The sequence below is a fragment of the Candoia aspera genome, chromosome 4 (genome assembly GCF_035149785.1).
Source record: "Candoia aspera isolate rCanAsp1 chromosome 4, rCanAsp1.hap2, whole genome shotgun sequence".
NCBI lineage: Eukaryota > Metazoa > Chordata > Lepidosauria > Squamata > Boidae > Candoia > Candoia aspera.
In genome coordinates this window covers 36,742,040-36,768,773 of record NC_086156.1, presented here as the reverse complement: position 1 = coordinate 36,768,773, position 26,734 = coordinate 36,742,040, and the positions used below count along the sequence as shown (strand labels likewise).

The 26,734-nt window shown below is 39.2% G+C and overlaps 1 protein-coding gene across 4 annotated transcripts in view; it reads left to right on the top strand.

Annotated features, from left to right (window-relative positions):
• TBC1D5 (TBC1 domain family member 5) overlaps window positions 1-4,170 on the top strand; it is a 273,988-nt gene extending 269,818 nt beyond the window's left edge. For 2 of the 4 annotated variants that reach the window (XM_063303859.1, XM_063303858.1), the window contains one exon: window positions 1,324-4,170. In XM_063303859.1, the coding sequence (XP_063159929.1) occupies window positions 1,324-1,617 (294 nt within the window). In that variant the 3' untranslated portion in view covers window positions 1,618-4,170. The other 2 variants (XM_063303861.1, XM_063303860.1) reach the window with 2 other exon arrangements.
• Window positions 4,171-26,734: the final 22,564 nt, after the last annotated feature.

Here is a 26,734-nt window from a genome sequence, read left to right as displayed (position 1 = left end):
GTAGTGAATGGTTATTCACTGAGTAGGGATTAGGACAAAGATGTATAATGTTGTTTTCATCGCTTAACACATTCCATTTGTACAGAATGCTTATAGTGATGATAAAGGTGTGTTCAGGTTGAACGATTTGCGGAGAATGTTAGATAGATTTTAGGATGCAGTGAGAATGGACATGCAAAATAAAGACAGGAAAAACAGAGTAAATGATTTTAACCAGCTTCACCATCTTTCATCTTCAACAGTAATACAACCTTAGCCTTTGAATTCTTGTTCCAGCTATCCAGCAGTTAACCAAATTAGCAGGAATTTGTTTTATTTTCCTTCTGTCCCTCCGCCATATATATATGATATTTATTGCTGAAGGGTTTTTTTCCTCATACTGTGTTAGAAATGCAATTACTTTATATAGGAGGCATACACTCATGAAGCCTGCTGCCCTGTTTAAAGCATATTGTTTGGGGTATTGCTTGGTTGACTGTATTTGATATTATTGAGTTTTATTCCCTTACCAGAGATTCATCAGGAAGAGTGTTCTGAAGAACCATATGGCACTAGGTTTAAGGTTGTTAATTTTCAAAGCTCCTGGAAGTATAATTCTGTCATTTTCCATTTATTCAGGAGCAGGAGCAGATGGAAGAAAACATGCTTTATGTCACTATAAGATTTTCTAAACCAAAACTGACAGAGAAAAGAATAGGGATATATTCTGGAAACATCAGCATCAGAAAAGGCTATGATTGCAAAAGATGCTATAGAAACCTTTGTGTGTGAAATTGAGAAAATAATTGTATATCAATTAGGGTTTCACATTTTAAACCTCAGTATTTAAGTTATTTCAGAATATATTCTTCGCAATTCAGTACTTATAATTAAACTCAATGTTTTTTCATGTTTTGAATCACTGAAAACCACTTCACATGTAACATTTTCCATGAATAAAGATATTCACCATATGGGGAGACAAACTCCACTCAATTGTACATAAAGAATGCAGAAATACTTGGGAGTTGGGAAGCCACCAACCCAGCTTAGGAAATTTTCAAAGTTCTATGTATGTTTCTATTAAGAAAAGGAACATCTCCGCTTGATAAACCAACTCATCCTTTATGATCTATAGGAGAAGCGCTGCTTAAAGAGTTTCCATCTAGGACCCCCTTTATATGTACCTTTGTTGGCATGTACCTTTATGCGGGAGCAGTGGTGGAGGCATCAGCAACCACAGCTGTAGAGGTACGTGCCAGCTATGATCATAGCTGCTCCAGCTGTGAACTAAAGAAATGGCTGCTTAAGGCTTATCATTTAACTATTTTTTCTATTTCACAGGCCACTGATCACCCACGTGGAAGTCCTGTCAAAAGGCACAGTGATGATTATATCCTGGTTTCAAAAGAGGAAGAAAATGTGGTCTCTGCTTCTGGCCAAGTACAGACTTTGCCAGCCTCCCAGGATGTGAACATAAAGAGTGAAGCCCCATGTCACACTTCTTTAGCCTTCACTGATCCACTAATGGGATCTATGTCTGCCTCTTCAAGTAACCTTAGTTCTAGCCCTGATGATAACAGCAGCAACAACAGCAAGGATTCTGATTTTACAATTGTTAGCCCTCTTGAAATGTAAGGAAGCCATTCAAGAGGTTAGCATCTGCTGTGCCTCAAGACTTGGTCTGATGGGATTCCAGGTTTATAAGGCTAAACGTTTAGTCAGTGCACAGATACTATCAAGGCAACCCATGTTAACCAGAAACTAAAAACAGCAAACATGTAATGATTGCCTTTAAAATATGCACATGTAATATCAAGATGTAATACATGAGTGAAAATAATTGTAGGTTTACTCTTGTTAGCAGGTTTTTGAAACATTGAATTACTAAGTTTATACTCCCTCATCATATATAATAAGATGCATTGTATAATCTCATGGGTTTATTGGAAAGTACCTGCCCAGAGATGAGGGAAACAAATGAATATAGAAATAATTTCATAACCTGATGGATCATTTAGTCTATGAGGAGTGTGAGATACTTCTCCTATCATCAGATAAGAGAAATAAAAGATTTGAGTTATATCCCACTACCTGTCTGGTGCTGACTGCTTCCTGAATTGTTTCCTGAAGAGGAAGAAAAACAACCATGATGATTTTACAGGTGGTACAGAACCATTAGCTACTGTTCATACAAATATACATTCTTATAAGGTAATACAAATTAAGTACAAATTAGATGCCTTTAAACCTTCAGGCTTATAGCTCCACTAGTCCTGAACTACCATCTGGGTTGTATTTTTACAGTTATTTCAAGACTTCTACCATCCTCTCTTGCCTTGGAACAAACTTCATTGAGAATCTAATGCTGCAGTATTCTTTAACCATGTGGAAAGAGTTATTTTAAATGTTAATTTAATTTAAAAATACAGGATCTACCTTCTTGTACTAAGCACAGCAACATTCCTAGTGTTTTGAATCCCCATGATGATTGTGAGTCACTCAAGGACAAATTTCTCTGACAGCTCTATAGAGGGCTAAAATATTTCTGGAAGTAGTTCATTCTGTTGTCATGACAATAGGAGAAAGCAAAACAATATTCATAGGGTCAGTGTCCAAAATTAATTTGTAGTAAATAATGCAAGGAAGAGTTTCATTATGGTTCCTTTATAGCCAAGGTCTCACCCCGCAATAGTAGTTTAAGAACAACTAAATACTAACTTTATGAAACAGCCCAAAGTCTGGACTTTATTGAGGCACTCTGATTTCCAGTTGGGTCCCCTTTCTCAGGCAGCCAGTGCTGAAGTGATTCCATGGCATTGTACTAGATTCACTTGCCAATTATATTGACCCGGAGAGGGGGGAAAATGGTGTACTGAGATTAATTGGCCAAAATCACTGACCTGGTGCTGATCTTTCTTCCTAATCTGTGGCATTAGTTCCAAACAGATGGCATTTAAAAGACTCTCCTGGCTTGCAAGTCGAATGCAATTTAACTACCCAGGGAAATGGGTCTCGAAACCAATATGCACTTTGGTATTCCAGCAAACAGACTGTAATACAAGCTTTCTTTAGATCTAGTTAAGAAGAGAGGCACTGATGCAGTGATTTAACCTCCAAAGACTAATTAGCACTCTGACAGGTTATTAACAGTTCTGGAAACAAAGCTCCCTTAGCCACAATATATATAACCCATTAAAAAGATGGCTTTACTGAAAAGGTTGGGTATCATTATCTCTTGAACCATTGGAACTAATGATGACAAAAGTGTCTAGTATTAATGTGCCCATTCTTTTTCTCTCTCGGTAAATGATATTCTCAGAGCTTTATTCACAGGCAAAATGCTCCTGGTATGCTTTATTTTTATTGGACACTCAGTATGGTAACCATAATCATGATGAGTGATAGGGCATAAGAATGTGAACAGTGATGTATAACAACTGTCATTACAATTTCCATGAGCAATTCTTCTCTCTATGACTTTGTTGTGTGAATCATGATAACCCAAATTGTAATCTGATTACAAAGTACAGAGAATTTAGTTACACAACATACTGTATAGCTCTTCTTTGACTATTCTGCCAGAAACTTTGCAGATTGTACAGATGGGATTTGGAGCATTGAAAAATCCACCACTTTCTGAACTTGTTCTGAATTTAATGTGATAAATTTAAGTGAGTTGACTGTCCTAGAATTTATTTGGTCCTCTCCAAATTCACTTAGGTTTATAATGCATTGTCCTTTAGCCAATTTTGCATCTATGGATTTCTTGGGCAGAAGACTAAAATTGTCAAATAACTGCTATTATATGTGGCAGTTGCATAATTACATATTCAGATAACTTGAATGAGTTAAGATGCTATCTGTGCCTTTTAAAATTAGACATAGTACTGAGAGTTTCTATAAAGACCTTCAGTTGGTGGAGTTAATGAATAAAGTTATCACATGGCTGTTGATCCAAATGAAAAACCTAAACATGCTCTGGTTATGCAAGCTTAAACCTAATACTCTTTTTTTATTTAAACTTTCACAAAACAAAGCATCTCAGGATTCAGCCCTGTGGTCTGTGTGCAGATTTATTTAATTTCCTTGAATTTTGTGAAGATGATAAAAGAGGATTACATGACTGGTGATTAATTTTGATCCTTTAAACATGGCTAACCTTACTCCTTTCTGCCCTGATTTTTTCTTTCCCTTGATACCATACACTGAAACGTGCCATTTAAAGCAAATGGTTATTTAACAGTGGGAAATGAAGCAGAATAAATAGGAAAATAATAGATCACCTTTCACCGTGTTTGGAGGGAGGAAGAGATCACCTTTCACACCATGTTGTGTGAAAGTTTGGTTTTTTAAAATGTTTGACTCCTATTTACTGATTTCATGGGTCAAATTATTTTTGTCAGAGCGGTTTTTGCTTTAACATGTTTGCTATAATTTGTATGTATTTACTTCCTCAATGTTGTAGGTGTCTATGGTTTCATATAATAAACAGCACTTTGCTACCAGAGAAAGATGAATTGGATAAGTCAAATATAGTAATGCTATGTTGTGGTAAAACTAAATCATATACCAAACTTCTTTTTTCATGATACTGGAACTGTCAATTCCAAAAAAAGATTAGACCATAATAATATATTGCTTTCTATCAGGTTTACTAAGGTTCCCAAATTAGAGTACCAATTTGTTTTTTCTTTTAAATGCAATCTGCTCATCTCAGCCATTGTTAACAGTAAGCTAACAGGAAAGAGTATTGGGTATAAAGGGTTGATTAGTATTAATATGTGATGCTCTAAAACATTTTTCAACCTGTTAAAAGCTCATCTGAGTTTCTTGCATCTTTAAAATATGATTTCATCTTTTGCATGTCATCTCACACTGCTGAAGAATGATCATTTAGTGATTGGATGTTCATTTTTAGCTGTGAAAGTTTGTATCTTCTCTAAGAATGTCTGGCATACTTTATTAAAGAATTAACATGCACACGTTTTGACTTTTGTGTTCTATCTTGCAGAAGTCAAGAGTTAGTTTATATCTTACCCATCTAATGAAAGAATTCTCGCTACGACCAATGTTTTAATCCACAAAGTGGTAGTAATAAACAATATAAAGTAACTTCAAGGCGCTACACCCTGGGACATGTGATTGCAAGTCAACAATATGTGCAATCATGGAGTACAAAGGAGAAAACCATTCACAAAGAAATAGGAAGGAAAAAAAAGACAGACCTACCCTCCCTACAGTCCTACAAATACTAGCCTTTCCTTCTGTATTCATTTTAGTTTTATATCACTCTTCCTCCAGAAGAAGCATATTGCTATCAGATTAGTCCAACACAGATATTAAATATTTGTTTGCATGGAGAACAATTGGAACATGCTCCTTCGGCCCAATGTCTCCCTGTGTTTTCCTGGAAGTTCTTACATTAATTATTTTCTCAGCATTTCCAGTCCTGCCTTTCCCCACCTTTAAGGGTTTTGGTATGCCTGAAGCATGGTCAGCCAAAGACATGGATTGGAACACAGATGATGAACTGTATGTTGAAATGTCATAACACAAACTCTGACCTTTTTGTATTTTGCATTGCAACATGTTCAATTCATCAAGCTTGCATTGTGATGTCAGGTGCACATTTCATTTTGAGAGACTCTTAGTGTGCTTCAGACACCCCTCCTGAAGATGGCTGTTTTAATGGATTAAGCAATAGGATAGTTGAATCTTAACACTGTTTTGCTAGGAAAAGTCACTAGAGATCAAAGACACAGTTGAAGTAAAAATACGTCTCTCTTCAGGAACACTATTGGGAGTTGCAGTCAGTGGTATTCCTACCATAGTCATTTTATGGTAAGCAAGGAAGACAGAATTAACGGCTGTTCTCTTTTGATATAAATCAACTTTATTGATTTATAAAATCAATTTTATAAATTAATAAAAAGCCAAAATTAAAACATCTGGAATTAAAACATCTGGAACAGCCTAAACACTATGTTAAAAAGCCCTCTTGGTTTAAAATTTGCTTCTTAAGTACAATTTGGGTAAAAGTTGGGGCAGTATCTAGACTTTTGCGGATGTGTGGGTGGGTGGGTGGGTGTGTAGAGAGAGAGTTACTTTCGTTTTTCTTGTTCTGTATGAGAATCTCAAGTACAAACCTTATACAATGATTAAACATGAAAGGTATAATTTGATAAGCCAAACCTGTCCTTGTACAGGATAGTAATCAAGCTGCCTACAGCAGTAGATTGTTCTCTGGAGGACATTCATTAAGGCTGTGAGTTAAAATTAGACCAAAATACACATTAGGAAAAGAAATGTATGATTAGATTATCTACCTTTTAAAGAAAACTCAAAAGTAGCCATACTTTTTTCAGGATTGTGGGGATGGTAAGAAAAGCAAAGGTTGGAGGCCTATTTCACCATTTCCTCCTGCTTTCTTCCTTCTACAGCTCCTGTTTCTACTACCAAATAAACACACAAGAACAGCAGTTGTCTACCATTCCTTCCCATCCCAGCAAACAGCTACTAGGGTGGAGCATCTTAAACATCTCTCACTATTGCTGCAAAGGAATGGAATTCCCACACCTACACACACACACACAAACACACAAACAAGCTTTTGTGGTTGCTCATTAAAGCACATCCTAACCAACTAACTTGGTTAGGATGCCCCATCACAGGTCTCTTGTAGCGCTTTAGTTCAGTTCATAGCACAAAATGACGATTGGCAGGGAGGCAGTGCAATCTATACTGGATACTCTTCATGTCTTATGTGATAATACTTACTGATGGCTCTTATTAGTTGACAAAAAAGCAAAGGTTGCTATAATGGCTATGACAGCATTCCAAAATCCATGTTACCTCAAAGACCAAGAAAAATGTACAAGCTTTCAAAATCTCCAGCTCTTGGAGAATGTTAGAAAAGGTGGTAAAGGAATGAGTGAGAAAAAGAATGATGAAACAGTATTCAATTCAAGAAGTAACCATTTCCCCAGAGACCAGTTTTCTTTGACTTTCCTCAGCAGCCAGTTCATGTAGCCATTTGAACTATTTTCCATGCAGTTGAAATTGATTGATTGATTGATTATCAAGTCATCGACTGTTAGCAACCACACAGATTTCCTCCATGATGATCTGTCCCTAACCTGGTCTTTCAGGTCTTCCAGTGTTGCACTCATTGCAACTGTAACTGAGTCTTTCCACCTTGCTGCTGGTCGCCCTCTTCTTGTTCCTTCCACCTTTCCCAGCATTAGAGCCTTCTCCAGGGCTAGGTCTCTGCATTATGTGTCTGAATAGGATAATTTGAGCCTGGTCATTTGTGTCTTGAGTGAGAACTCTGGGTTGATTAGTTTGATGTTAAATTTGTTTCTTTTCTTGACTATCCACAGTATTTCAGGAGTCTCCTCCAACACCAAATTTCAAAAGTGTTAATTCCTGTTTTCTAATAGCAGTAGTAATTTTAAGGATTGGTACCTGAGTTTGCTTTCTTTGAGGGTCATGTCTTGTAGATGTCAGGACTTCTACAGCATCCCTTACCTGGTCTAGAATGACAAGTGTAGAGCTGAGAATTTTCACCCTCTTTGATGATGCCTCAGCCCAGATTGGCTGATGACCTCACTTTCATTATCCTTTAACAAAGGAAATGAAAAAAAATCATCCAATAATTGATCTAAAGTAAAAATCCCAACTTCCATCCTACTTTTTCATGTAACAGGGTGGGTTATCAGTGTTAAGGTCTGAATTGGCCCACAGAATCAATGTAGCATGGAAAAAAAATTCAGAATGAACTTTCAAGAAATAGTCTTCCACAATTTTTTGAGTAAATGTCATAGTCACAGGAGATATACCTAATCTATTTTATTTTGACCCAAAACAGTCCTGTAAACTGAATGTACATATATGTATATATATACAGACACTGTGTGTGTGTGTGTGTGTGTGTATCAGTATATAAATGCCAGGAAAAACTCATCCATCTGGTCATACCATCCCCAGACCCAATTGCTGGGTGGAAAATCCCAGATCTTTAATACATCTGGAGGCAGGCAGAGTTGAAACTAACTCAATCTCAGGGGGGAAGTTTTTCAAAGGGCAGGAGAGCACAGAGAAGGCATGCTTCCTGGGCCCTGCCGGTAAACATTGCCTGAGGGACAGGATCTGAAGCATGCCAACCCTGGGAGTATTCTTATAGAATTCAGGATCCCAAATTTCACTGAAGTTTCCCCTCTGTCTCTGTCTCTATCTCTATCATCTCTATATCTCTACCTCTATCTCTACCATCTCTATCTCTATCACCTCTATCATCTCTTAGAATCCTTCTGAGGAAAGAGGATCCATAGAAGACTAGATTTTCTTGGCTTCACTTGCCCCATCATCCCCTTTGAGCAAAACTGCTACTCCCCAATTTTCCATCCTAAAGAAAAAGCCACGAAGCAGCCCACCCACCCATCCAAAGTGCTGGGACTGCAAATCCCAAAATTCCCAGTCAGTATGTCTGGCTGGTTGGTCATAGCTGATCTAGACACTTTTTATATTGACAAAGCTGGAGATCCTTATTTTCTGACTTCTGGAGAGAGGAAGGAGATTTTGAAATAACAGCAAAGCATAAAGCACAAATCGCAAAGAGGCTGAAAGAAATGTTGTCAAAGGAAACATGCAATAGCATTACAAAGGAAGCTGCCTCCTATTAGGTAAGACAGGGATAGGCGAAGTGTGACTTTTCTTGTGATTCTTAAGGTCCCATTAGCACTACTTAGCATGGTTAATGAGGCCTGATGGAAGTTGAAGTCCCAACATCTGCAAGGACATCCCTGAGATAAAACTCTTTGTGTTATCCATCAGTTCTTATTGGAGTAGTACTCCATGGTTATAAATGAGGAACTCTTATTTCTCTACAGTTTAGAACAGATGGTGCTGAACTATAATAGCAGCAACAGCAGCTAGCATGTACATTAGGAGGAATGCTGGGAGTTCAGTAACATCTTGAGGGTCACACCCTTGTCCATCCTTGAGCTAGAAGATACCAAGGATACACCTAGAATTTTCTGAATATGCATTCCACTGAGCATTGGTTCTACTCCATTATGTGCTCAATTGGTATTTATTTAAATTACAATTTCACTTCCCAGACAAGTATTGTCACCCAAAGCAATACTCTTTTTAGGCTTATAATAAAATAATACAACCATAATATTAAAAATGTGAGACACAAAAGGAAGGGGTATGGAGCAAAAATATAGAGAAGGAACTCAATTTCTTCAAGGCCAGAATAATGAGATATATTATAATATTTACATCCAATTCACCTAAACTGTTCTCTTGCTAATACTCCTGAATGGAATATCAATGGCCAATGAACCAGTGGACCAGCATTTTTTCCCTTTGCTTGCAACTGCATAGGCTGAGTCAGGAAGAAACAAGCTTTCTGTAGCTTTGGATAGGCAGCCTGTGGTATTCCATATGTCACCAATCTTTTTCTAATGGCCACAACTCGCCATTGTTGCTGAGAGTTGTAATTCAGCAACAGCTGGAGTGCTACCAGTAGCCTTCTCTGTCTTCTCCAATGGATTATCTCTCTCTTTTGCCTTGATGTCCTTAGTCCTGTGGTTTCTCCTCTTAATATATGTGGCAAATTTATTTGCTACCATGATACAAAAATGCATAGATATTTAATAATGTCAACCTGAAACCAAAAACACTGAGTCTCAGGGTGTTCTCTAAACTTGGTTTTCTTCCCGCAAATATTTCATTGCTAGAATAGGTAACAGTATCAGTGTTCTGGCATGAAAAGTGAGTTTTATGGGTTGTTTATATATAGTGGTTTGTTCTAATAGCCTTGTGTGCATTTGGGTGGGATGTCTCCAGCCATCCCATTTATATATCAGAATACAGCATCCTCCAGAAAGGACTAAACTATAACATACAGAATGCCAACCAATTAGAATTCTTCACAGCCCTAGAAGCATCACCCAAAACAACTGAACTAATCAATGGGAACCAAGAAAATGTATGGCAGACAATTATATCTCTTACCAAACAGACAGAGAAACGGAACTACCTCAAGGGAAAAGAAAGATTGGCTGTATAAACAAAGAATGATCAACCACCACAGCCCTCCCAGCAGACAAACAACAAACCACAGATACTATGAAAAGAGTATAGACAAAAAGAACTGTTGCACATCAAGGAAACCTACAATCTTATAAACACAACCCTAATGCTGAAACTGGACAAATAAAAAAACCCCTCAATGATCTAACCAAAACAATTGCTTATAAAAAGCAGACCTTTGCCTAACTACAGACTTTCAGTTTGATGGAGAAATATACAAATAAATCAGGGGAATTCCCATGGGACCACCCATCTTAGGATTCATAGCAGAGCAGAGAAGCAACATCTAGAAGCAACAGTACACCCACACATACAACCCAAAATATGGCTGTATTATGTGGATGACACACTTGTCATAATCAAATAGTAGAGTTAAAGGACTATCAACAACACATTTGAAGGAGTCAAATTCACAAGAGAAGAAGAGAACGATAATAGAATACCCTTCCTGGATATTGTCATCAGCAGAGAAAACAATGGCAAAACAGCAAATCCAATCACACTGTAAATTAAGCCATACTAACCAAGTACTCAACTACCACAACAACCCAATACCACAGAAAAGAAGCTGCATAAGAATCCTGTTCAGACAAGCAAAACCACATTGCAGTAACGCAGAAATCCAAAGAGCAGATTATCTATATAACATTTTCCATACAACTTCATTAAAAAATGTTTTTGCCCACACAGCCAAACACAATGCAACCATTACAACCCACACAAAAGAATAACTCCTTCAGACATCAAAAGCTTCTCAGAAACACCAGTAGGTTACTACAATTCCTTGGCATCACAATAGCTCACAAACTAGCAAACCCCTTCCAAGGCACATTCAAAGGTCAGTAGCCAATGAAGGTAAACCAAAAGTCCTTTACAACATACAATATATGGACTGTGAAAATCACTGTGTAGAACCAACAGGCAGCACAAACCTCAACTGATAGTCAGAAGCCATGATGAAACTTTATTAATTTCCTAGCACATAGACAAGTTCAACCACAATTTTATCTAGGAAGTTGTAGACATTTTTATATAAAGCCAGGTCTAAAATACAACAGAATGCCTAGAAGCTTGGCCCTCTGACAAATTAGCAATCAATTGACGTACAGAAATAAATCTTGTTTATAAACTTTCAAAGGGAACAACAAAGAAAGGGGCAAATAACCAGAGTACATTCTCCCTTATCACACACTTATTAAACAACTCCCATAACAGCAGGAACAAGCACCTAATCACCACAATAAGGACCAGATTCTCAGTAAAACGAATGCAGTCCCATTGTCACAATAAGTTTGAAAACCTGCTTGACAATATTTATGGAAGCTTATTTCTGGATCTTTAAGACCTGGAAACAATTGGAAGCAGTGTAATATAAGAGAGAAAGTTGCCAGCTCAGGCTTGCCACTAGAATACTGTGCTTATGGCTTTAAAGAGGTTGGCACACCAGACTATGACATGTCCTTTCAGGAAGGGCTTGTCCCCAAGTTTGTTGTAGCCAGGCAGGACAAAAGGAGGCATTATGTTTGGGTGGGGAGGACAATGCCTTATAAATCAGAGCCATTGACAAGCAATCAGAGCTGGACTTGTAGCCATTCAACTAATTAAAAAATGGCACATGTTGAAGAAATCTTCATAGCTTCGTATCAGTCATTAGGGAAGGACTTTGAGATGGAATATTTGGGACTCATCCAATAAAAGCTCCATAACACATTTTATAGGAAGTAAAATAATGTATATATATAACAAGACCATGAAGTCCAGACTCTAGAATCACTTCAGCCAGTGAGACCTATCCTGAAGGTGAATGTTATATTCAACAAAAATGCAGAAAGAAAAAATTCCAGATGGGGAGGGAGAAGGGTGTATTTGGAAGGAAGCATAGCAGAAAAGCCCCACTATAGCCAAGGTGTAATTTCTAAAATGTGGGAAAAATAATTTCAGAATTGTAATAAATTTCATGTCATGATTCATGATGTTGTGTGCTTGGGGGTAGGATCATAGTTTGGATGTCTACACAGATCTAGTTGAGGGTATGTTCATGTGAATTCTATATAAAAAGTGGGCAGGGGGGACAGTGACTTTTCTTTTCCTTCTTTAAGACAAACCATAATAATGAATTAATAGTTTGACATAAATCAAACCAGAAAAGAAACATTCACATGTTGCACTGATCTCAGTCAGGCTAAGAATATAGCCACAATTGCTGGTTACCAAGGCAGTTCAATCTTTAGTTAATTAAAATAAACAGAGGTAATAATAAGCATATTGCCACACTGAATTGTTAGAGGATTTATATAAAGCCCTTGTTGTTTAGTGACAAGCATAATCATGGTAATTATCAAAAGCACTGAAGAACTCAAAATAAAGAATTTGGCCAAGTTCCTACTTCTTCCAGGGCCTCAAATATCCCAATCAGGAAAGAGCTGTGAAATCACACTACAACAACTTATCCATGCAGCAACTATCCAGGAACTGAGGGAAACCATAGCCCAACCTATCCAGTACGGGAAGCCCTGGGCCAGTGTCGGAAGCTGACCAAAAGCCTTGACCTAGACCTTGGTAGAGTTCCGTTTGGACCTTCTGCCTATTTTGAGGCATTGGAGGAACATGGACTGGAGGACTACCTATGCCCCACCTTTCCAGGAATCTCTGATCTGGAGGTGACTGGCTATGAAGCCAAAAAGCAAGAAGAGGATGGAGCGTAGGAGGATTATTTTAAGTAATTATTCAGGAAAGAATTCAGGAAAGAATTCCTTCCTGCAGAGAAGGAACTTTGTACAAAGACTCATCCATACAGCCGCTTGGCCATCATTTCCTCCTGTCCTGGAGCCAGGAAGAAATCATGTCAGCCTAAATCATGCCACACTCCACAGCGTGCCTTTATCGCGCACCTGGAGTGAGGTCATGCTGTGTTTTTATGTGTATCTCTCCTCTGTGCAACAGTGTAAAAGGCAATGCAGTGACTGGGGGGTTTCCTGGCTGAACTTCGAATGTTGCATACTTCAGGGAAATCACAACTAATTGCAGTATAAAATGAATGCCACGGTGGTCCTTGTAAGATCTGGGAGGGAGCTCCATCTAATCAGTATTTCCTCATTTTGTTTTCCAAAGGACTTATTGATCTAATGGCCACTAGATGGCAGCAAAGAATTTGTATCTCTTAGCTGCAACATCATAGGGTGTGACTGGATTGTGCAGACCAGAGGCAGATGCCACTTAACAGTTCTTGGAGCTGGAGTTTTTTTTTAAAAAGGGGGCGGGGTTGATGTGCGTTTTGAGATGTGTTTAGCTGTGGAGAGCTCTCAGATACACCCACATAATTTCTCTAAAATGATTATTGACTTGTCAACTGGTTGACTTTTTGACCAGTAGGTGACAACAGCAGAGATTGGAATTTACATCTCTTGGCTGCCATCTAGTCATTCTTCAGCTTTTTGCAACTGAGATGCAGCGCCTAGAAAAATGTTGCTAAAGAGCTGGAGTTTGACAAACCACTTTACTGATTTTTGTGTCGAGGCACAAAATACGATCAGCTGTGTTCACCTAAAAGGAGATTTTTAAAAAAACAATTCCATGTGAAAGCCATTGTCTCTACCAGTTTACATTTGATAATGGAGTAAACCTTTTAAAAGAACATTCTGTGTGGAGAGGGGCTGAGGTATCAGGACTTCCTGTTCGAAGATGAATCCAGACTATTCGGTGGAACCCACACAAGCATTTTGACTTGGGCAGAATGTTGATTCCAAAATAAGCCTTTTCCTCCATCAGCTGGCCGTGTTTCTATGCTGCTTCCATATACAGTCCTCAGTTGCTAGATGAAGGCTGGCTCATTAGGGTTTCAGTATACCCACTGACTGTCCAATGGGAAGGAGAGAGTGCAAAATCACACCTTACTATTTTCGTATTATTGTTGCTGTTTTGGTTTACAGACTGTGGAAATGAAAAAACTAGAGATTCTAATTGAATCAGGCTTCGCTTTTTAAAGGTGATTTCCTCTAACCTCCAGCAGAAAGTGTTGCACCTTATTGGGCTCATCAGAAGTGGTAACGGTGGTGGTGGTTTTGGAGCAGTAAATAGGGCTGACCTGTAAATTGATTGTTAGGAAAACTTGAATATGGATCAATAGGAGACTATAAGCACATTATCCATTTATTTAAGGCCCCTTTTTAAAGATTGTTTAATCCCACCTTTATTATTTTTATGAATAACTCAAGGAGGGGAACATACCTAATACTCCTGCCTCCTCCTATTTTCCCCACAGCAACAACCTGTGAAGTGAGTTGGGCTGAGAGAGAATGACTCGCCCAAAGTCACCCAGCTGGCTTTCATGCCCAAGGCTGAACTAGAACTCTCAGTCTCCTAGTTTCTAGCTTGGAGCCTTAACCACCAGACCAAACTGGCTCTCTTTCCTATCCATCTGGCAATCAAGACAGCTTATGGCAGTAAAGTTACAAAAAGTTAAATTCAAATAACATTAATGCAGTTAAAATCCTGATAAAAATGAGCATTAAGATAAAATAAATTAACAATTAAACATCTGGCAGAAGTAATGCTTTATCAACATCCTAAATCTGGGGTGAGCAAGGCCCAAGCAGATCTCCTTAGGAAGCACATTCCACAGCCAGAAAGCTGCACAGGGCCCTTTCCCACACAGTATCATCAAAAGGGCTTCTTCTGTTGATCTAAGTAGCTAGGCAGGTTCAAGTTAGGCAGGTTCAGGTTAGGAGAAGCACTCCAGCAGATAGTCAAACCTTAAGCCATTTAGGGTTTGGAAAGTCAATGCCAACACCTTGAATTGTACTCAGAAGACAACAGAGCCAGTGCAAATCTTTCAGTGCAGTTGTTTGACAGTCCCTGTAACTTTGTGCTAGTTGTCAGCCTGACTGCCACATTATGTGCCAATTGCAATTTCCAGACACATTTCAAGGGTGGCCCACATGCAGTGCACTGCAGGAGTCAAGATGAGTTGCAACCAAAGCATGGATAACAGTCATTAAATCTGACATCTTCAGGAAGGGTTACAGTTGGGGCACAAATTGAATTGTGCAAATGAACTGCCTGTCACAGCTACCACTTGCAAAACCAGTGACCTTTGGAAATCAAGGAATATTCCCAGACTGTGAGTCTGCTCCTTCTGGGGAGTACAAGCCCATCCAGAACAAGCTTTACCTCAATTCCCAAGTTTAGCCTTTTCTTAACCAATAGTACCTTTGTCTTATCTGGACTTAAATTCAGCTTGTTTTTTCTCATCCAGCCCATTATTGGGTTTAGGCAATGTTCAAAAGTACTGATGGCTTCCATGGAATTATAAAGTAAGGAGCAATAGAGCTGGGTATTTCACCATACTGATGGCATCCATTCCAAAACCCCAACAGTGCCATATAGAAGTTAAAAAAGTATAGGAGAGGGAGTAGACCGCTGGGGGATGACCTAATGTTGAGTCGTAGTCCCCTGGCCTCAGTTATGAATACATCCTGACCAGAAGGATGGGAACCTTCTAAACAGTATCCTCAAAGTCAATCCCACCAGATAATCTACAAGGGTACCAATCTACAAGGGTACCATTATCAAAGGCTGACAAGAGGTCCAGGAGAACTAGCAGAACTTCATTGTCCCCTTCTAGCTTCTGACATAGGTCATCAAACAAGGCAACAAAAGCAGTCTTACTACCATATCCCAGTTGAAACCCCAGTTGAAATGCGTCCAGAAAACCAGCTTCATCTGGGCGTATCTGGAACAGTGAGGCCACTGCATTTTTCAATCTCCTTATCCCAAAATGTAATCAGGACACGAAACATGACAACGAAGTAACATAAAACATCTTCACTTTCTCCAGCCAAATGGTCTATCAAATGCAGCAAGTGCTCTGCTGTATGTATGTGGCCAGAGATAATTTGGGATAAGTCCATGATTGTCATGGCAGACCTGAAAACCTGACCCACCCCTGATTGGTCAACCTCATCATACACACTGAATGCCTCAAAACAAAAATATTGTAACAGTCAAATTCTATATCAGATATCATTTCAGTTAGTTCAGAAGAGAGACTGTTGTAGACAATGCACTAAATATTTTTTTTATTATTTATTTAATATTCAAATTTATATTACTGCCCGTCTCCCCCAAAAAAGGGGACTCTGGGCCGTTCACAATACAACCAACAATTAAAACCATAAAAATATAATTACAATATCTACAACCAATATAAATAAAAAATAAAATAAATACAGAATCCAAGGAGCAAAGATGTCATTCTTGGGGAGGGGTCTATGATACCAACCAGCCTCAGGAGGAATCATTGCCTCTCCCATCCCAAGTGATTGCTATTACTACACAGTTCTAGCCACCCAATACAACAGCAAGCCCTCAGATTTGGAAGACCATTGGATAAAGCTTTTGGTCAATAAAATGGAGTTTCTATAGGCCACAGCCACATTGTGTCTCTGCCATCCAGCCCTAGCCTACTGCAACACACAGACATGGCTGGGAAAAACTAACCTCACCCTTTCTTAAGACTAAATGAACACCCTCTGCAATGTATACAAGGCCCTGTGTTCATCCAGGCTTAATCCTGAATCATAGGTGTTTGCCAGTTGACCTGGCATTGGGACCTTTGGGTTGAAGGGTCTGCAGTTGCTGTTATCAAAACTTCTTGGATACTCTGCAGTGGGAATGGGAAAAAGGCCAACCCCCAGCCCTTCCTCTGCCACAGCCAGATTGTACCTGTCACCCACCATGTCTGGAGGAAAGAGGAAAGAGGAATATGAACCAAAATTTGCCTGCTCTGCTAAGATAATTTAGGATCAGCTCATATGCAAAGAGAAATTTCTCAGGATGCAGGGTTTCAAGAGGAATAGACAAGGAAAGGCTGTTTAATTAGCTCTTTCTTTCCTGTAGTTTTTATTCACAAAATATGCCATGCCTAAATTGCCTTTTTAGCCAGGTTTTCCTTTTCTATATTACTTCATCCTGGGGACAAATGCAATGCAGATGCCATCTGAAGGGCTGCTGTGCAAGAATGAGAGAAGGAGGGTGCAAATACTCTTTCGTGAAGAATTGTTTTCATTTTGCCTTTGTTCAGCAGCAGCAGCAGCATTCATAAAACACGGGATTTTATTTCCTGCTAGTTTATCAGCAGGATACGAACAGGGAAGAAGAAAGCTGAAGTCTATAAATATTATCACTTAGTTATATAGGGTTAGTATCCATATTAACCACGTCAGAGGCAAAGCCATTTACAATAGCCATATGGAGTCACTATTTACTAGAAGGAAATGTGCTTTATGTGAAAAACTGTAGTGTTCATCTAGTGCCTACATGCATAACTTATTTGTTTAAATAATTTTAAACGAATGACTCTGGGCAGTGTGTCATTGGTTAATGGGAAATTCAGAGTTTCCATAAGACAGGGGGTCTAAAATTTGAAATGAAAACATTACAGAACTGGAACATTTTGTGCCATTTGGATAGAAAACTTAGAAATCACCTCCAGTGGATGATTTGTTGGATTGAATCAATAAAAATAAATAAATGCGCATGATTTGGTTAAACGGAAATGAAAGCAACTCAAACAAGTGAAAAATTGCAATAAACAAAATATCATAGAAGTTATATCTAAAAGAAAATTTTCTATATAAAATTAAAGGGTTTAAATATTTGTATTTGCTGCAAAATTTCACAGGTGGATATGTTAATTTGACCAGTTGCCTTGAGGTCCTGTTTAATTTTTGAATATGTGATTCTATTGTATTCCTTGCTGCTTGACAAACTATAGGGTGAGTTGGCCAGGAGACAAGTTGATCAAGTAAGCAGTATCATTACACAAAGTCAATATTACACCAATGTTAACATCAGCAGTCCTTCCAGTTCACTTGTAGCTTACACTTTCCAAAGCAAAATATACACTAATTTCATGTCACTTTGATTGCCAGCTGTGTGTTGACGACATTGTTCTACTTATAATAAATAGTATATTGCATGAAATTGAGCATAACAATTGCCTTGATGTGCTGCTTCAGTACAGACTTCTACAGGCCTCAATTTGCTTTCTTTGTGTCGCATAGTTATTGATATTCACTAATCACTGGTATACATGCAGCTTTGACAGGTTAACTGTAGTCCTTCCCAAGCAGAGGTGTTAGCAGATTGCTAGGAAAGCCTTTGGCCCAGGAGAGATCAGAAAAGTCACACACCAGGCATTTCTATAAAAATAATTTTATTTACAGAAAGCAAACATATTTACAGGCTCTCAGTGAGAGCTGCTTAACTCTCTACATGCCTACACAGAAGGGAAACTGAAACTAAAACAAGTCCAGGCAAGTTCTTCCCCCCAGGTGCAACAATTAACATCCGAAAAGAGGACAATTAAATTCAACCTCTTCACTCGGCCAAAATGATTAGTTACCATAGTAACCTTAATCTGTAGTAGAAAACATATTAACACTCCCCTTTTTATACTACAGAATAAGATGCAAACCAATTTTGACAACTCTGTATGTTTTTTCATTCACAATATTTTAACATTATCTCCCCTTTGGTTTAACAGAAAGTTACCATCCTTCTTCCTGTGTATTTCCAAACCTAGGTTATTTGTTACAGTTCCAAGGCTTTTTAATGTGAAATGGCTTTTCATGCAGGCTTCAGAATCAAGCCTTTGTTTTTCTGTTGATGTGAACAGCAGGAAATCATCAACATAAATACACAGATACATACAGCCTTGTCTTTCTTCATATATACACATGGATCTGCTTTTCCTTTTTCAAAACCAAAATTCTGCAGTTTTTCATCTAATTTTTGGTTCCAGGATCTAGCAGCTTGTTTTAACCCATAGACTGACTTCTGCAGTTCACAGACTAGATTCTCCCCTTTTTCATAGCCAGGGGGTTGCTGCATGTATAATTTGTGGTCTAAATCACCATAGAGAAATGCAGTTTGAATGTCATAGTGGTGAACTGACATTCCTTTGAGTGCAGCAATTTTTAACAGTAATCTAATTGATTCACCTTTAGTAACTGGTGCAAAAGTCTTGTCAAAGTCTAAATCTTTCCTTTGAGTGAACCCTTTTGCAACCAACCTTGCTTTATATTTTTGGATTTTGCCATCAGCATCCCTTTTCAGTTTGAAAACCCACCTACAACCTAGACAGGGTTCATTGGGAGGTAGATTTACCAGTTTCCATGTTTTATTTTCTTTCAAGGATGCTAACTCCTGTTGCATGGCAGAATGCCAATTTTGTGCAATCTCAGGTGGTAAAGCATTCACTTGTTCTAAAGACACAGGTTCTGTGAATATGTGAAATGTCTTTACTGTTTCAGCCTGAAAACGTGATGGAGGAACACCTTTATTACTTCTCTGAGATCTGCGAGGTAATACAGGGCTTAAATTTTGACTCCTATCACTTTCCTGAGAAGCATCTGTCTCATCAGACAGATCTTCAGTTTGCTTTTCTGGTTTAATGTCCTCATCAGGCAAAAGATCACTATCAGCAAGTCCTTGCTGTTCTCTTGTGGTGGTCAGTTCAACTGGAGAGCTAGAATTTAATCTCCCCCAGTTTTGTTCAGCAAAAGAAGCGCTTTTGCTAATTATCAATTTCTCTCCCATTATGAACCTGTAGCTCCTTTGGCTTTGTTCATAGCCAACAAAGATGGCTTTCTTTGTTGTGGGGCCTCCTTTCCTTCTCTGTTGTTTTGGAATATGAACCCAAGCAGTGCTACCAAACACTCTAAGATGGTTTACCTTTGGTTTCACACCATAAAACAAATGGAATGGAGTGTCCTGAATCACAGAGTTATACAATCTGTTTTGTACATAACAGGCAGTAGATATTGCCTCTCCCCAATACTTAAAAGATAAGTGTGAACTTTTAGCATGCATTCCATCGCATTTTGCAAGGTTCTGCCCTTACTTTCAGCAACATCATTTTGCTGAGGGGTGTAAGGGTTAGAAAGAATTTGTTCTATTCCCTTTTTCACTAGGAACCTTTTGAATTTGTGAGAAAGGTACTCTACTCCTCTATCACATTGGAGTGCAGATACAGGCCTAGGGAATTTTCTATTTGCCCATGTCACAAAACCTTTAAATTTCTCAAATGCCTCATCTTTATGTTTTAAGACGAAGATAAATGTGTATCTTGAGAAATCATCAATGATGGTCATTGCATACCTTGCTTGTCCAAGACTTGGAGCAAAAGTACCAATAATGTCAGAGTGTACAATTTCCAAAGGTCTAGTTGTAACTCTGTCACTGTGCTTACTCACAGGAGCTTTTAGTGTTTTGCATTCTTTGCACACTACACAATCTAAGTATTTATCACAGGGTTTTATCTTTAGGTCAGCACACAACTGTGGCATTTGTGCTATATACTTGAAATTAGCATGGCCAAATCTCCTGTGCATCAGGTGTACACATTGGTCATGATATGGAGTGTTGCCAACTGCAGCCTTGCAGCTTGGCTTCCTTGCATTTTGCACAATGTACAAGGAGTCTTTTAACATACCAGTAGCACACAATTTTCCATTTTTACGTATCTCACAACCATTTTTCTTAAATGTTATGACATACCCTGTTGCAGCCAATTGTGCCACAGATAAAAGGTTTGATTGTAAATTTGGCACATACAACACACCTTTTACAGTTTCTCCCAAGCAGGATAAATACAAGTCACCTTGTCCCATAATTTTGGTCACAGACCCATCAGCCAAAGATACACTTTGTCTTTCAGTTTTAGACAGTAACACAAAAGAGCTTTTACAATTACATAAATGACAATTGGCCCCAGAATCTAACACCCATACATCAGAATTACCCTTCTCAGCAACCTGTGCAATTTGGGTTGTCTGAAGAGCCTTCTTCTGTGTTGCCCTTGTGTTCTTCTTCTCTGTCTTTCTACTCTTGGGTCTCAAGTCACAGTCTTTCTGCAAATGTCCAGCTGAACCACAAGGGAAGCATCGCTGGCTGGCTGGCGCTGTGGCCTCAGCTTCCTTTCCCTTCCTTTCCCTTGTTTTCTGGTACTGCAGCTTTCCAGAAGAGATGGGGCAGAGATCTTTCCTCTCTCTTCTCCCATTCAGCGAGTAAGCGCTGTGTAACATACGATGGGGTGAGGTCTGCTTCAGGCATAGCCTCCAGGGCACAAATCAGCGTGTCCCACGTTTCATTCAGTGAGGACAGGAGGATATAGGATTTTGTGAGAGGTGTAAATTCCATTCCTCTTTCCTGCAACTCAACAGCTGCTGAATATAATGCAGGTGCTCAGGAAGGCTATCTCCTTCTGCAGGGTAGGCTCTGTACAGCTTTTTTGTCAGGGTAACTTTACGCCCTGCTGTTGCCTTTACATACAAGTCTATCAAAGCGTCCCAAAGTTGCTTTGCAGACTGCATGCCTCGCACGTGGACTAGCCGATTGTCCTCAACTCCCAGGATAATGGTGGCTCTAGCCTGCTCATCCTGCCTAAGCCATTCAGCACTGGGATTTTGGGGGGTTTGCTCACCAATTGGCAGCCAAAGATTCTCTCTGCAAAGATACATCTCCATCTTCAGAGCCCAATTCAAATAGTTGGTCTCTGATAGGCACTCCAGAGGCATTGCTGAGGGCTGGGAGGTAGCCATGGCTTCTTCCTTCTTTTGCAAGTCACCTCAGCTGGCTTCTTTGTCCTGTAGACGGGCAGTTGCTGGAAAATCTCCAGGTGGCTCCAAAGAAAATCTTCACAGGTCTTTGCTACCTGCCTTTAAATTGTGCATGAGGTATGGAGCTGATCTCTCTATTCTCTCTGGGTTTTACTGGGCTTACTGGGCTGTTTACTGGGCCCATATCCTGTTAGCAGATTGCTAGGAAAGCCTTTGGCCCAGGAGAGATCAGAAAAGTCACACACCAGGCATTTCTATAAAAATAATTTTATTTACAGAAAGCAAACATATTTACAGGCTCTCAGTGAGAGCTGCTTAACTTCCGAAAAGAGGACAATTAAATTCAACCTCTTCAAGAAGCTCAGGGAAAATCAGGGGTATCCATAACCTTTGGTCAAAAAGTCAAGATGGTGGCCACGATGGTGCAATTGAAGCTCCAGCTGGTTTCACATGCAACACATACAGTTATAATCAAAATTATTCAACCCCCATTGCAAATCAGGTTGATTGTCAAAATGTACAGACTTTCAGCTGTTTGCAATGAACAAATCAAACAAAAGCAATTGAAACAGCTCAACACAACAAATGCTTCAAGTGATGTCCCCAAAGACAACTGAAAATGCAACTGATAATGACTTCTCCAGTCTCAAAATTGTTTGATTTGTTCATTGCAAACAGCTGAAGTCTGTACCTTTTGACAATCAACCTGATTTGCAATGGGGATTGAATAATTTTGATTACAATGGTATAAAAACCACCCACAGCTTTGACTGTTCCATTGTGGCTGCTATCTTGACTCTTTGACCACTCCCTGCAGACCATTCACTCTTGGGAGAATGGCCAAGGTTATCACCTCTGAAGTCTCCTAGAGCAGTCAGGTGTAAAGTTGGATGGCCTAACGGAGAACAAATAAATTCCTAGCAAACTCAGAGGAGAGGAGAGAGATGAGGAAAACCATGCTGAAGACTGGAGGACCAAACATCAACTAACTCTCTACCTCCCTGTGGCAGGCTGAAGGATCAGTAGACCCCACCACATATCATGTGTGGACTGAGAATAAAGGCTGTCGGCTGCACCACTATTGACTGTAAAACTCAGAAGGCTCCCAGTGAAAGGATACATGTATCCAGAAGGCTTTTATTCACTGTGATCCAAGAAGACATGTTGAAAAATCAGAGCGTAACCTCAGCAATGTCAGTTTCCACTCAGCATGAAGGAACAAATCCATTCTCTCTCAGCCATTGATTGTTCCCCTTGACTTAACCCCATTCTCTTACTGTCAAATCACATTTACTCATTTATTCTGTGATTCAGATCGACAGTGCCCCCCCACCTTGACCATCATGACCATTACAGCAATTGAAAGGAAATTATGGATCTCTTGCACGCATGCAAATAATTTGCCAGATGAGGGCAGCTGGAGTGGCAGTCACACTTGGTCTGCAGCACGTAATAACCTTGTGGAAAGAATGTTGCACAGCTCTGGCCTGATTGTTATACGCAAACCTCCAATATAATAACATTCTAGCCACATTTTAACATTGATTCTTGGCTAAGTAAGGCAGAGGGTCGCAACATCACTGATGTATGCTAAACCAAAGTGCACATTGGTTGAATTTAGCTTAGAGCATTGTGGGAATGCAGACACTGTGGTTAGTAAACCACGATTTGTGGCATGGGACATGCAGTGGATGTGGGGAAGCCACAAGGAGCAACCCTTCTGTGACCGCTGCATCATATTCTAGCACACCCTAAGTTGCATATGGAATCAGAATGGCAACAAAGTGCTTACCTGGCTGGTTGCATTCTCTCCTTGGAAAAGTTAATGGGTATAAAGTGGATTTATACGTGGCAGGAACACTCAGAGCTTTTCCTATACTCAGCGTATGGATGAACATGTACAGAGGTTTCTGGCAGTTTAGTCAAGGCTGGGTGAGCAGGGGGTGGGGGAAGGCATGGCTTGCAAGCTCTGTACTTGTCACCAGTGATTAAAAATAATATCCTTCACGGCTTGCATTTAATTCATTACTCTTTCAATATGCAAAAGGTCTCCATTGCTTGCAAATATTTTATTCCCTAATTAATTTTCCTGTTATTGACGCTCTCATAGGCTGCATCTGAATTGAATTATGCCATAAAATAGCATTTTAAAACCTTATTGAAACAGCACATGGAGGCCTGGTACGTAAAGCACCATTAACTGTATGCCATTTCTCAGAAAACTCTCTGCACCATTAATCTTTCCTTCCCCCCAAAAGCTCCCTCGCTCCTTACCCTCTGAAAGGCTGCGATGCTGCATGACATTTAAATGTCTCACTATGGAAAGTTATTCCTTCCTCCCAGAATAATCTCCTTCAGAACTGAGGCAAATCAGACATAGCAGAAGAAACACATTCAGAGGGAGAGACCAGGAGTGAGAACACCCATATGCATTAGTGTTCTTAGACGACAAGGTGATGGTTTCAGTTATGACACCATAAATTAGGCTCAGCCATCCAGTTGTAAGCACTACCTGAAGCCTAAGATATTTGCGCTGGTGGAAAGATGGAGAATTGCTTTGGGGTATTTCATGGTGGACCTAATGTCTATAAATATTACTGTGACTTCCAACACTGTGGCATTTCACATCTATGATTTATTTTTCCTATGTTTACATAAGTCTCCAAGTTGACCTTGACTCTGGGTAGCTATATGGACACATTTGTGTTGGCAGCAATATGGGAGGCATCTGCCATGGCCTTCCACCAGAATTGGGTTTTTTTATGTTTATGTTTATGTTTATTTTCTAACTTACAGCTCTGGAATTGATACTAATTCTCCTTTTTTCAGGTAGCTTGCAAAATGAAAGCCTCAAGCTGCCTTGAATCATCATCTGTGTTATATTCTTAGAAACACTCTTAGGAAGAGCTGCCCCCCTCCACAAAAAAATCATGGAAAAGCAAGGAGAAACTTAAAATTGTTCCAAAATCCTCTCAGCCTCCTTTAAACAAGATAAAAAGATACTTGGGTTAGTTATGCCTGCCAAGTCCTTCTGACACTTAATAAGCAAATAGCCATGTTCTCTGACTCTGGGGGCCGAAGAAACGCCTTTCGGAAAAACAGACCCTGAAGACTACAGCATACAGTATATCTTGACATCTATAATACGGCATTTTTTTTTTAAAAAGAACTTTATTAATTTTCAGAGTATAATTAAAATACAAAAGATAGAATATAGAAAAGATAGACTACAGGACTAAAGAAAAACTATAAAAGTGCAAAATAGAATACAGAGACAGACAGTGACTTCTGACCTTCTCCAATATATAAATGCATGTACAAATATAATATCTTACCATTAGTTAAACCTAGTAACATTATTTCTATCAAATCAAACCATTTAATCATTAAAACCCAAAATCAAAACTTCATTTTTTTCTGACACAAGCAAATAGTCTAAAAGTGGTTGCCAAACAGAAACAAATCCAGACACGGTATTTTCTCTTATCAACGCTGTTATATAATACAGCATTTTTAATTTATAGCTGTCTTCAGTGAATCTTGTTTTTGCACTTTAAAAAAATATTTTCAATATTCCCTCATTTATGTTTACTATATCTGCCCTTAAAAATCTTCCTTCTCATCTTTTCTTAAAGCAAGAGAAATCGAAATAATTAAGAATTGAGAGAGAATTGATTATATTTTAGCCAAGGAGAAACAGCTGCTGATCCTTCTTGGTGGAATATACTGTTGGGCTGCAGCCTAAGTTTCTTTCTTGCAATTTATCCCACTGCGGTAATAATTAATATTTGGCCATCAAGTAAAGAGAAGGTGGGAGAACTTTGGTCTGCTGAATTCACAACAAATGGAAACTTTGTTGCCAGGAAACTTTCCCATGTGTTGGGTAAAGATAGTCTGCTGTAGAAAAGAGAGGCTCCATTCCAGCTTTGCAAAAGAACAGAAGTCTTTCTACAATTAAAACTCAGACAAAGGACTCCTAAGACATATGTGGGCTTCTGTAAGTTTTCCCATCCACCCCCATGCACCGCCATAAATTATCTTAATGTCTTCCACCCTCTGACTAACACTTGTAAAATTGCCACTATTGCTTGCTTAGAATCATAGATCCAGGATGATTTGAACCTTCTTATTTAAACCAAGTGGGAAGGTAGGTAGGTAGCTAGAGAGATAGAAACAAGTCAATTTTCTGATGGTGAGTGTAAAGAAAAGAAACTAAATCTTGAGACCCTGTACACATGGCAATTCCATTGTTTGCATTTGTCATGTCCTGCTGCTGTTGATCACTTCATCAAGGTCCCTCACTGACAATTTCCTATCTGTCGCCAATCATTATAATTCAGAATGTCCTCCCCTCAGCTCAGAAAAGCTTTTTCATTTTTTCTCGTGACACCTTTTTTTAATCCATTCATTTGTGTCCAATTCTTGGAGATTGCCTGGACAAGTCCCTGCAGTTTTCTTGGCAAGGTTTTTTCAGAATGGCAGGGTTTTTTGCCATTGCCTCCTTCCTAGGGCTGAGAGAGTGTGACTGGCCCAAGGTCGTCCATCTGGCTTTGTGCCTAAGGTGGGACTAGAACTCACGGTCTCCCGGTTTCTAGCCTGATGCCTTAACCACTACACCAATCCCGAAGTGAGCATCTGAAGTTGATTTCTTTTAATTTGCTAAATTCCCAAATAAAAGTATCAAAAGGGCCCTGAAACATTCAGAAGAAAAGAGTTAGGGATTCTAGCTCATCTGAGCCCCCCCCATCTCCTTCATCCCAAAGAAGCTAGGCCAATTTTTCTCCCACAGAACCAGACAAAGCAGCCCAGTGCATCAGAGGAAAAGGTGATTTTTTTCCCTGTTTCTTTCCCTCTTCTTATCAACTTCAGCTACCATCACCACACCTGGCACCTGTGTTTGTATTGCATCTTAAATGACTGGCCTTCTTTGCTGAATCAAGAAGATTCAGGAATGCATCTGTATTTTAAAGAGTTTTTTTTTTCCTGTTTTCCCAGTTTACACCTAAATTCTGTATGCTCCATTCAAGTGA